Consider the following 13,215-nt stretch of genomic DNA (forward strand, 5'->3'; position numbering starts at 1 on the left):
GTTTTTTAATAATTCTTTTTTTTTCTTTTTCTTCCTTTTTCCTTCTGCTTTTCTTTAATATCCAGATTTTTAATCTTTGCTCTTAGGTTTTTGTTGTCAATTTTGTACATTTAAAAACCCAAACTTCACTACGCAAGTTTACCTGAGAGCGAGATTACTGGCTTGACCACTCTCTCCTCCTCTGGCCTCTCCTTTTTCTCCACCAGGTGGCCTCTGTCTCTTTTCTCCCCCATCTCTTCTCTATCCAACTCTGTGAATCTCTGTGTGTTCCAGACGGTAGAGAACACCTAAGGAACTGGTTACTGGCAGGATTTGTCTCTCTCCTACTCATTCCTCTCTCTTATCCTCCTGGTCACCTCTGTCTACTTCCTCCCTCTCCTCTTCCCCGTATAACTCTGTAAATACCTCTGAGCGGTCCAGACTATAGAGCGCACATAAGGAAGTGACTACTGGCTAGCTTGCTCTCTCCTCTCTTGATCTCACCGCATCTCATTCCAGTTACCTCTAACTACCCCCTCCATCTTCTCTTCTCCTTGTAACTCAGTGAACCTCTCTGAGTGTCCCTCAATGTGGAGAAACTTTTCATCTTTAACCTAGATGTTTTATCATCAGTGCTGTATAGATGGAGAAGTCTAGAGGCTACTGTAAAAATAAAACTGAAAACCAGAAGCAGGAAGCTTAAACCCAAAGCCTGAAAACATTAGAGAACTCTTGAATTCAGGGAACATTAAGCAATAGGAGCTCATCAAATGCCTTCATACCTACACCGAAACCAAGCTCCACCCAAGGGCCAACAAGTTCCAAAACAAGACATACCACCCAAATTCTCCAGCAACACAGGAACACTCCCCTGAGCCTCAATATACAGGCAGCTCAAAATTATCCCAAAACCTTTGATGTCTCATAACCCATTACGGGTCACTCCACTGCACTCCAGAGAGAAGAAACCCAGCTCCACACACCAAAACTCCAACACAAGCCTCCATAACCAGGAAACCTTGACAAGCCACTGATAGAACCCAACCCAAAGTGAGGAAGCTCCATAATAAAGAGAACTCCACAAATTATCAGAATATAAAAAGGCCACCCCAAACGCAGCAATATAACCAAGATGAAGAGACAGAGGAATACTCAGCAGGTAAAGGAACAGGAGAGTTGCTCACCAAACCAAACAAAAGAGGAAGAAGTAGGGAATCTACCAGAGAAGGAATTCCGAATATTGATAGTGAAAATGATCCAAAATCTTGAAATCAAAATGGAAACACAGATAAATAGCCTAGAGACAAGGATTGAGAAGATGCAAGAAAGGTTTAACAAGGACCTAGAAGAAATAAAAAAGAGTCAAAATATAATGAATAACACAATAAATGAGATCAGAAACACTCTGGAGGCAACAAATAGTAGAATAACGGAGGCAGAAGATAGGATTAGTGAAATAGAAGATAGAATGGTAGAAATAAATGAATCAGAGAGGAAACAAGAAAAACGAATTAAAAGAAACGAGGACAATCTCAGAGACCTCCAGGACAATATGAAACGCTCCAACATTCGAATTATAGGAGTCCCAGAAGAAGAAGACAGAAAGAAAGATCATGAGAAAATCCTTGAGGAGGTAATAGTTGAAAACTTCCCTAAAATGGGAAAGGAAATAATCACCCAAGTCCAAGAAACACAGAGAGTCCCAAATAGGATAAACCCAAGGTGAAACACCCCAAGACACATATTAATCAAATTAACAAAGATCAAACACAAAGAACAAATATTAAAAGCAGCAAGGGAAAAACAACAAATAACACACAAGGGGATTCCCATAAGGATAACAGCTGATCTGTCAATAGAAACTCTTCAGGCCAGGAGGGAATGGCAAGACATACTTAAAGTGATGAAAGACAATAACCTACAGCCCAGATTACTGTACCCAGCAAGGATCTCATTCAAATACGAAGGAGAAATCAAAAGCTTTACAGACAAGCAAAAGCTGAGAGAATTCAGCACCACCAAACCAGTTCTCCAACAAATTCTAAAGGATATCCTCTAGACAGGAAACACGAAAAGGGTGTATAAACCCGAACCCAAAACAATAAAGTAAATGGCAACGGGATCATACTTATCAATAATTACCTTAAACGTAAATGGGTTGAACGCCCCAACCAAAAGACAAAGACTGGCAGAATGGATACAAAAACAAGACCCCTCTATATGCTGCTTGCAAGAGACCCACCTCAAAACAAGGGACACATACAGACTGAAAGTGAAGGGCTGGAAAAAGTTATACCACGCAAATAGAGACCAAAAGAAAGCAGGAGTGGCAATACTCATATCCGATAAAATAGACTTTAAGACAAAGGCTGTGAAAAGAGACAAAGAAGGCCACTACATAATGATCAAAGGAACAATCCAAGAAGAAGATATAACAATTATAAATATATATGCACCCAATATAGGAGCACGACAATATGTAAGACAAATGCTAACAAGTATGAAAGGGGAAATCAACAATAACACAATAATAGTGGGAGACTTTAATACCCCACTCACACCTATGGACAGATCAACTAAACAGAAAATTAACAAAGAAACGCAAACTTTAAATGATACATTAGATCAGTTAGACCTAATTGATATCTATAGGACATTTCACCCCCAAACAACGAATTTCACCTTTTTTTCAAGTGCTCATGGAACCTTCTCCAGGATAGATCACATCCTGGGCCATAAATCTAAACTTGATAAATTCAAAAAAATCGAAATCATTCCAAGCATCTTTTCTGACCATAATGCATTAAGATTAGATCTCAATTACAGGAGAAAAACTATTAAAAATTCCAACATATGGAGGTTGAACAACACACTTCTGAATAACCAACAAATCACAGAAGAAATCAAAAAAGAAATCAAAATATGCATAGAAACTAATGAAAATGAAAACACAACAACCCCAAACCTGTGGGACACTATAAAAGCAGTGCTAAGAGGAAAGTTCATAGCAATACAGGCATACCTCAAGAAACAAGAAAAAAGTCAAATAAATAACCTAACTCTACAACTAAAGCAACTAGAAAAGGAAGAGTTGGAGAACCCCAGAGTTAGTAGAAGGAAAGAAATCTTAAAAATTAGGGCAGAAATAAATGCAAAAGAAACAAAAGAGACCATAGCAAAAATCAACAAAGCCAAAAGCTGGTTCTTTGAAAGGATAAATAAAATTGACAAACCATTAGCCAGACTCATCAAGAAGCAAAGAGAGAAAAATCAAATCAATAAAATTAGAAATGAAAATGGAGAGATCACAACAGACAACACAGAAATACAAAGGATCATAAGAGACTACTATCAGCAGTTGTATGCCAATAAAATGGACAACGTGGAAGAAATGGACAAATTCTTAGAAAAGTACAATTTTCCAAAACTGAACCAGGAAGAAATAGAAAATCTTAACAGACCCATCACAAGCACGGAAATTGATACTGTAATCAGAAATCTTCCAGCAAACAAAAGCCCAGGTCCAGACGGCTTCACAGCTGAATTCTACCAAAAATTTCGAGAAGAGCTAACACCTATCCTCCTCAAACTCTTCCAGAAAATTGCAGAGGAAGGTAAACTTCCAAACTCATTCTATGAGGCCACCATCACCCTAATACCAAAACCTGACAAAGATGTCACAAAAAAAGAAAACTACAGGCCAATATCTCTGATGAACATAGATGCAAAAATCCTTAACAAAATTCTAGCAATCAGAATCCAACAACACATTAAAAAGATCATACACCATGACCAAGTGGGCTTTATCCCAGGGATGCAAGGATTCTTCAATATCCGCAAATCAATCAATGTAATTCACCACATTAACAAATTGAAAAATAAAAACCATATGATTATCTCAATAGATGCAGAGAAGGCCTTTGACAAAATTCAACATCCATTTATGATAAAAACTCTCCAGAAAGCAGGAATAGAAGGAACATACCTCAACATAATAAAAGCTATCTATGACAAACCCACAGCAAACATTATCCTCAATGGTGAAAAATTGAAAGCATTTCCCCTAAAGTCAGGAACAAGACAAGGGTGTCCACTTTCACCGCTACTATTCAACATAGTTCTGGAAGTTTTGGCCACAGCAATCAGAGCAGAAAAAAAATAAAAGGAATCCAAATTGGAAAAGAAGAAGTAAAACTCTCACTGTTTGCAGATGACATGATCCTCTACATGGAAAACCCTAAAGACTCCACCAGAAAATTACTAGAGCTCATCAATGAATATAGTAAAGTTGCAGGATATAAAATCAACACACAGAAATCCCTTGCATTCCTATACACTAATAATGAGAAAGTAGAAAAAGAAATTAAGGAAACAATTCCATTCACCATTGCAACGAAAAGAATAAAATACTTAGGAATATATCTTCCTAAAGAAACTAAAGACCTATATATAGAAAACTATAAAACACTGATGAAAGAAATCAAAGAGGACACTAATAGATGGAGAAATATACCATGTTCATGGATCGGAAGAATCAATATAGTGAAAATGAGTATACTACCCAAAGCAATTTACAAATTCAATGCAATCCCTATCAAGCTACCAGCCACATTTTTTCACAGAACTAGAACAAATAATTTCAAGATTTGTATGGAAATACAAAAAACCTCGAGTAGCCAAAGCAATCTTGAGAAAGAAGAATGGAACTGGAGGAATCAACTTGCCTGACTTCAGGCTCTACTACAAAGCCACAGTCATCAAGACAGTATGGTACTGGCACAAAGACAGACATATAGATCAATGGAACAAAATAGAAAGCCCAGAGATAAATCCACACACATATGGACACCTTATCTTTGACAAAGGAGGCAAGAATATACAATGGAGTAAAGACAATCTCTTTAACAAGTGGTGCTGGGAAAACTGGTCAACCACTTGTAAAAGAATGAAACTAGATCACTTTCTAACACCGCACACAAAAATAAACTCAAAATGGATTAAAGATCTAAATGTAAGATCAGAAACTATAAAACTCCTAGAGGAGAACATAGGCAAAACACTCTCAGACATAAATCACAGCAGGATCCTCTATGATCCACCTCCCAGAATTCTGGAAATAAAAGCAAAAATAAACAAATGGGATCTAATTAAAATTAAAAGCTTCTGCACAACAAAGGAAAATATAAGCAAGGTGAAAAGACAGCCTTCTGAATGGGAGAAAATAATAGCAAATGAAGCAACAACTAATAGCAAATGACAAACAACTAATCTCAAAAATATACAAGCAACTTATGCAGCTCAACTCCAGAAAAATAAACGACCCAATCAAAAAATGGGCCAAAGAACTAAATAGACATTTCTCCAAAGAAGACATACGGATGGCTAACAAACACATGAAAAGATGCTCAACATCACTCATTATTAGAGAAATGCAAATCAAAACCACAATGAGGTACCACTTCACACCAGTCAGAATGGCTGCGATCCAAAAATCTGCAAGCAATAAATGCTGGAGAGGGTGTGGAGAAAAGGGAACCCTCCTACACTGTTGGTGGGAATGCAAACTAGTACAGCCACTATGGAGAACAGTGTGGAGATTCCTTAAAAAATTGCAAATAGAACTACCTTATGACCCAGCAATCCCACTGCTGGGCATACACACCGAGGAAACCAGAATAGAAAGAGACACATGTACCCCAATGTTCATCGCAGCACTGTTTATAATAGCCAGGACATGGAAACAACCTAGATGTCCATCAGCAGATGAATGGATAAGAAAGCTGTGGTACATATACACAATGGAGTATTACTCAGCCGTTAAAAAGAATTCATTTGAATCAGTTCTGATGAGATGGATGAAACTGGAGCCGATTATACAGAGTGAAGTAAGCCAGAAAGAAAAACACCAATACAGTATACTAACACATATATATGGAATTTAGGAAGATGGCAATGACGACCCTGTATGCAAGACAGGGAAAGAGACACAGATGTGTATAACGGACTTTTGGACTCAGAGGGAGAGGGAGAGGGTGGGATGATTTGGGAGAATGACATTCTAACATGTATACTATCATTTGAATCGAATCACCAGTCTATGTCTGACGCAGGATGCAGCATGCTTGGGGCTGGTGCATGGGGATGACCCAGAAAGATGTTATGGGGAGGGAGGTGGGAGGGGGGTTCATGTTTGGGAATGCATGTAAGAATTAAAGATTTTAAAATTTAAAAAATTAAAAAAAATTAAAAAAAAAAGAAAGGAAAAAAAAATATGTACACATGGTACAAAACTCAGACATTACAAATAAATATTAACCTCTTGTCAGATACGTGATTTGCAAATATTTTCTCTCATTCTGTAGGTTGCTTTTTCATTTTGTTGATGAGTTCCTTAGCTATGCAGAAGCTTCTTAGTTTGCTCTAAGTTCTCTTTGTTTATTTTTGCTTTTGTTGCCTTTGTTTTTGGTATCAAATCCTTCATTTACATTTGATTCAAATATCACTTCTAGTTTTATCCGTTTTTATTTCTCTGCTGCAATTTTATCTTTGTCGGCCAATTCCTTTTTTCAATTATCCATTTTTCTAAACATCATTTTGCAAAATGTCATGTGGGTTTATCACTGGGAGACAAGGAGGCAACACGCTGGCTTGCTTTGCTGTCTGTGTAAGAACGGAATAACAGATATACAGTGAGTGGCCAATCACTGATAAACTTTGAAAGAAGCGACACGACTGATATCTGATCTTAATGCGCGTCTGTTATATACATCTGATTTGTGGACTGCAGAGATAGCAGAGAATTTCATATTTAATGCACAGTACTCACAGGTAATATATTGTGCTAGCTGAAGTTTGAACTGTATTAGTAGTTGACTAAGCTGTGGTAATTGAAACTCCTATATTCCAGTCATGACTGCCTGCACAGTGGCAGATTTTATTCCAAAGATGGTGCAATAGTCTCTCCCATCCTACATGTTCTTCTAAGATTTTGCCATTCCCATCTCAAAAGGTAGGGTCTAATTCCCCTTTCCTTGAATCAAGGCAGTTTTATGCCTTTCTGGTAACCAATAAAATGGGGAAAATAGCCTCATTAAAAAAAAATAGCTGAATGATTTCTAAAGATGAATCATGAAAGTCAATACACTTAATACTGGCACACTTTTATCAAAGCTCTAAGTCACCATGTAAGCTACCCAACTGCTTGGTGACTATTGTGCTGTGAAGTCCAAAGAAGTCTATTTGGAGAAATCACTTGGACAAGTTGTGTGAATTAATGGTTAATCCACTATTAGATTATTGAAATTTTAGGTGAAGTCTTTTGCTAATATAATTAATTTTATAACAAACATCTTGGAACTTACTTCATTTTTCACAAGTGTGAATCTATGTGCCAGTTAAATTCCTCAAATCAGAATAAGCACAAATCCTGATACTGAAAGGATACACCAAAGAATTAGATTAAGTGAGAGTAAAGATTATATTTAGGTTTTCAAGGAAGTACTTAGTGGTCCACTTAGTGAAGTAACAGTTACAAATATTACTTGTGCAAATAAGACAGAAAGGGCTAGTGGCACCAGGAAAAGATACATTTCTTTGGGAAGAGAAAATTCCATAGTTTATTCTCTGATTGAAACATACTTTTGTAGAAAAATGGCCATATCCTCTGACCAAGAAATTGGAGAGTTGCATATTCTTTGATCTATGTTCTTTCAAATGCAGACCATGAACAAAACATAACCAGAGGGTGGGGAATTTTTTCAAGTGACCAGGTTTTAGGGGTCAATATGGAGTCAATACCATTCTTCTTCATGTTGTTCACCAGTTTGGTTAGCATTTACTAAAGGATGCTCAGCTCGAAACAAACCCTCAGGTGGGTGTTCCTCACAATGAGAACTTCACATCATTAACACAAGGGTAAGTTACAACAGTATAATTTATTTAAGAAGACAAGGAAGTTGATTTGAAACTATAGATTGTCGTGAGAAAAAGAATACCAGCATGACAATATCTGGCCTTAAGGAGTTAACCCTCAGCAATCTAAAAAGTAGCCATCCAGAATGACTCACTTCTGTACGTTGCAAACTTTTCAAATTCTTTGTTTCGGGCTTGAACTTTTATCTCCATGCTGAGCAGATTGAAATTTGTACAATATTTCCTTTTCAAGACAGTTACCCTCAGACATATCTTAGGTCTCTGTGGTGGCCAGTTTCAGTTCTCTGTCTCAATAGACTTGATGAGGCAGTGTTTTAGTTAATATGTAGTGAAGTTCTGAAAGTGCCTAACAAACTTCTGTGTCTTTAGCTGACCCTCAGAGTACTTATTAATTTCAGGTTTGTTTGCTTTTTCATTTTAAAGTGTGTATGTTTGGTTTCAAAGGGTTAAGTTTTTCCTCTCTGCTGCATCATCTGATTTGGGCCCTTTGATTTTTTTTTTTAATATTCTTTATTAGAATAGTGTTACTGTTTGCTAAACATGCTTAAAACCCAGTTTCCTGCATAGCTGAACAAACCTCAAAGAAGTGAAGTGGTGGGGGGGTCCACTGAGTCTGATCCCATCTCAGACTGTGCGCCTGTCACGTGCTGGCTGAAATGTAATTTGCGTTCTCTGCTTTGTTTACTTTCCTTGGGAAGCGCTCTCCTAAGACCTAACCTTTACTCAGTGGGTGACTTTCTTTATGGGAGTGAAAGGAAGCCTCCTTATGAAATAGCTGTTACGGGAACGATACAAACTATCTAGGACTCAAAGTTCTAAACAGTATTTAAAAGGCAAGGAGATCCCGACACATCAGAACAAGACCAAAGAGTCCACCCGCCACTCTTTCAGCTGCAGTGATGAAACCCAAAGAATTCAGATAGGGAAATGGAGAAAATGAGAAGAAAGTTCATGTGAACATCCGCCATTAGTGAAGTGATGAAGAACCTTCACTGGCTTAGCCTGAAACTTGTCAGTTTTGCTACTCTTGGCTGCATATGGATTTCTGTGGGCCAGTGTACAGTCTTAAACAGCTGTTTAAAGTCATGTGTAACTAACCTGGTAAGTTTTCCTGGTCTAACATTTGTCTTTATAGGAAGCAGAACAGGTAGAATTCAGCTTGTTATATTGGTTAAATTATTTTCTGTTTATGAGAAGTTTTCTCATGAGAAATGATGGCAAGGCAAGAGTCTTTTTCCAAAATAAGTTAGGAACGTTAGTGATTATAGTAAGTAGGGCAGAGCTGCTTCATTTCTTTCAAGTTGTCTGTTCATAGATTATTATTATTTTTGCAACAGGGGGCATGGGATTCGGGCAAAGGAGGTGTAAATGAAATCAATTTGCACACCTTAAAAAATATCAGTTAAATTCATTTATTACAAAATCATTTATATTTGTCTTGAAGCATGAAATAGGTTCAGCCACAGGGCAATGCCTTGTCATTGCAGGCAAAAGTACTATTTATATTGTGGATAGATGATTATATCGGGAGGGGGATGATGAGGGAAGCAGATGTGGATGCCATGTATAACACTTATCTCATTATTAATCATTATATATTTACATGTTATTTTATGTATTATATACTTATATGTGATTATCATTATTAAATGACAGAATTGTTTGTAAATTCCTATCTGTGCATTTATAATATTTTTGGTGAGTTTTTCTGGACATTTATAATTGTGTTCTCATTTCTGGGTGTCATTCCTCCTAAATAGTGTTTCACATCTTTAGAGTTATTGTGACTTATTTGTGCTTAAAACAGTCACTGAATCAACTTTAAAAGCCAAATACATTCTAGTCAGGGAAAGATGTACTCTCCTTATCTAAAGACAATGTGACAATACTTACAGTCATATCTTTAAAATAGAAAAATACCAAATACTATTCATTATTAGGCTAAAGTATTAGAGATAGAAGTCTGCGGTAGAGTGAAAAAGGAAAGGCATTTGTGTTATACTCTCGGTTTAATTTAAACTATCATTTTAAACACTGCTTAAGCTTACTATTGTTTCAGCACTTTTAAAAAATATGGTTCAAAAAAAATAATAAAAATATGGTAGGTATTTTATAAAATTCTTTGCTGAAGATGTCACTACCACGAATGTAGAAATATGTGCTTTAAGGTTTTTATAAACTTAAATATCCAAACTTAAAAATGGAAAACTGGGACTATTAAATATTTTCTTTTTTATTAAATTTTTTTCTCTGATTATAAAAACAATACATGTTCATTGTAAAATGTTTATGATAGAGAAGAATAAAAGAAAAAATCCTGTAATTCCACAACGATTGACTTATAATTGTATTTTCTTTCAGTGATTTTTTTCCTCAAGTATGTATATAATTTTTCACACACTGTGCACCCAGATCTTTCATTGAACATTACTTTGTGGATTTTCCTGTACACAGGAAAACAGTTTATTGCACTGTTTGAATGTTTGATGTTTTTATGGAAATACAGTCCTTAATATATTTTAAATATTCCATCATATGAATGTGCCACTATACTTTGTTTATTAATTTCCCAACTATCAACACTGATGTTGGCTGTTTCTATTATTGGAGTCTCCATTTTAATTTTTAGCTAAACTTAGTCTTATCTTATTTTTGTGTGTGGGCTCCTTGATTTCAGGGTTTGGCAGAAGGAGTAGACAGTCTGTTCCTTTGCTGAGTTGCCTTCCGTTCACCTCCTACAGAGAAAGGCACAGCTGATATGGTGGCGACTGCAGAAGACATGGTCTGCCAGTTTGACTAGTGATTGTAATCATGTTCTCCATCTGTTCCTCCCACATCAGGGCAGGGGAGACAAAAGCTAGGTGAAAGAACAATGAACAGAGCCACAGATCAGAGGAACGATATGAAAAGTGCTGGAGTTTATTGCACTGTTTGAATTTTTTTTTTTCTATGCTACTGTTTTTAGCTTGGACTTTGCTATGCGGGCCATCTTTGATTTTATTGGGTAGTTCTTTGTGTTAATTAATTTTTTGTTATCATGCTTGGTAAATAACATATAACATACTTACCATAACTGCCAATTCATGTATCTCAACATTTTTAGAAAATTATTAGTCATTATTTCTCAAAAGGTTGCCTCTTCTATATCCTTTTTTTGCCTACTGATACTCTGTGTATATTCAGTCACTCAGTTGCATCTGTCTCTTGGGGCCCATGGATTGTAACCTGCCAGGCTCCTCTGGAATTTCCCAGGCAAGCATACTGGAGTGGGTTGCCATCTCCTCCTCCAGCAATCTTCCCTACCCAGGGATCAAAACTGTGTCCCTGCATCTTTTGTATTGGCGGGCAGATTATTTACCACTGAACCACCTCGGAAGCCCTGAGACTCAAATTAGATGTATATTATATTATCATTCTCACTGGGTGATTCTTGATATTGAGGCATCTTTGCCTTTTAAAGAGAAACAGAAGTGTCTTGTAGAAAGGAATGTTAAAACTGCTGTCCCCAAATACACAAGTCATAGTTCTCTATTTGAGCGTGGGCTTTACACTAATGGAGGAATCTGTATGTTTTAGTTGAGTGTATTAACTGACCTGCTATTTTAAGATTGCATATGCCATGTGCTGCAGAGAGCAAAAAAATAATTATTTTTCAGAACACTAGCACTGTGAGATCCTTTATGAAAAAAAAAAAAGAGAGATTCATGGCCAAATAATTTATGGAAATGCTTTTTGCCCATACCCTCTTATTGTAGATTCAACAGGATACAACCTCATATTGATGGCTTTGTTTATTCATGACTTTGTGATCTTCTTGGGCAATAAAACTTTTTCTTTTTAAGTAACAAATCCCAACAGTTGAGGACCTAGTGCTTAGAAGTACTCTTTTAGAAGCCTCAAGTCAATTCAATAAGATTGTCAGAAATAATAAGATTCAGATGGTTGTCCTGTTTAAAAAAGTATATATATATATATATATATATATATATATATATATACATACATACAATACCTTTCTTATATATCAATATACAACTTTATAACACACATGCTAAGTTGCTTCAGTTGTGTCCAACTCTTTGTGATCCTATGGACTGTAGCCCTCCAGGCTGCCCTGTCCATGGGGATTCTCCAGGCAAGATGCTAGAGTGGGTTGCCATGTCCTCCTCCAGGGGATCTTTCCAACCCAGGGATCCAACCTGCATCTCTTATGTCTCCTGCATTGACAAGTGGGTTCTTTACCACCAGTGCCACCAAATCATAATTCCAAAATTCCATAAAATATCCAGAAAATAGTACAATATGTACCAATACAGGAATAGGCAAGCCAGTAAAACAGAATATGCTCCAGAAATTATACTATGTACATAAGGGAGTGTGGACTATGATAAAGATGAAAATTCAAACCAAAGTGAGGCTATCCATTTAGAATGAAAAGTAATTCCTTCCCTCAGTAGGTGAAAGAATCAGTAAACTGACAGTTCAGGTAAGGAAATATTGTTCAAAACTATGATAAAAAGAAATGAGCTATCAAGCCGTGAAAGACATGGAGGAAGCCTAAATGCCTGTTACTAAGTGGAAGAAGCAACCTGAAAAGGCTGTGTGACTCCAGCTGTATGATGTTCTGGAGAGGGCAGAGCTGCAGGGATACCGGAAAGGTCCGTGGTTCAGAGCGATGGCGTTGGGCTGTGGGGAGATGGATGGGCAGAACACAGAGGATTGTCACAGCAGTGAAAGTACTCTGTATGGTATTATATTATTATACTTTTGTCCAAATACCAAGACTGAACCCTAAGGTAAATTGTGGACTTTGGGCGGTTGTGATTATCCCACTGTAGGCTCGTGCTTACTAAAAATGTGCTATTCTGGTGAATGGTGTTGATAATGGGAGAAGCTATGCATGTGTGGGAGCAGGGAGCTGATGGGAAATCTCTGTACCTTAAACTCAGTTCTGTCATACACCTTAAGCTAATCTAAACAAAATAAAGTAAAAAATAAAGTACTCCTTTCTTTGAAAAGAAAAGTGAAAAAAAAAGATTCAAAAAAATTTCAACTCCTATTAACATATTACTACCAGATTAAAATAATATATATAATTTAAATACAAACAGACAACAAAAACAGAACAAGACCTCATCCTATAAAATATTTTGTTACGTTAGGGAAGACTATTTGTATAATCTTGGAGTGGGAAAGAAGTTGGTTTCAAAAACCTAGATTCACTAAAAGAAACTATTAATAAATTTAACTGCTTAGAAATTAAATATATGACAATAAAGAGAAAACAATAAAAACAAAGCCAAA

The 13,215-nt window shown here is 36.5% G+C and overlaps 1 protein-coding gene across 2 annotated transcripts in view; it reads left to right on the forward strand.

The window, feature by feature from the left end:
- The first annotated feature begins 8,532 nt into the window (after positions 1 to 8,532).
- The window catches only part of ROS1 (ROS proto-oncogene 1, receptor tyrosine kinase), a 126,501-nt gene continuing 121,818 nt past the window's right edge, over positions 8,533 to 13,215 (forward strand). For both annotated transcript variants that reach the window (XM_069599148.1, XM_069599149.1), the window contains exon 1: positions 8,533 to 9,012. In XM_069599148.1, the coding sequence (XP_069455249.1) occupies positions 8,890 to 9,012 (123 nt within the window). In that variant the 5' untranslated portion in view covers positions 8,533 to 8,889. The remainder of the gene's footprint in view (positions 9,013 to 13,215) is intronic.

Source organism: Ovis canadensis, chromosome 8 (assembly GCF_042477335.2).
Source record: "Ovis canadensis isolate MfBH-ARS-UI-01 breed Bighorn chromosome 8, ARS-UI_OviCan_v2, whole genome shotgun sequence".
Classification (NCBI taxonomy): domain Eukaryota; kingdom Metazoa; phylum Chordata; class Mammalia; order Artiodactyla; family Bovidae; genus Ovis; species Ovis canadensis.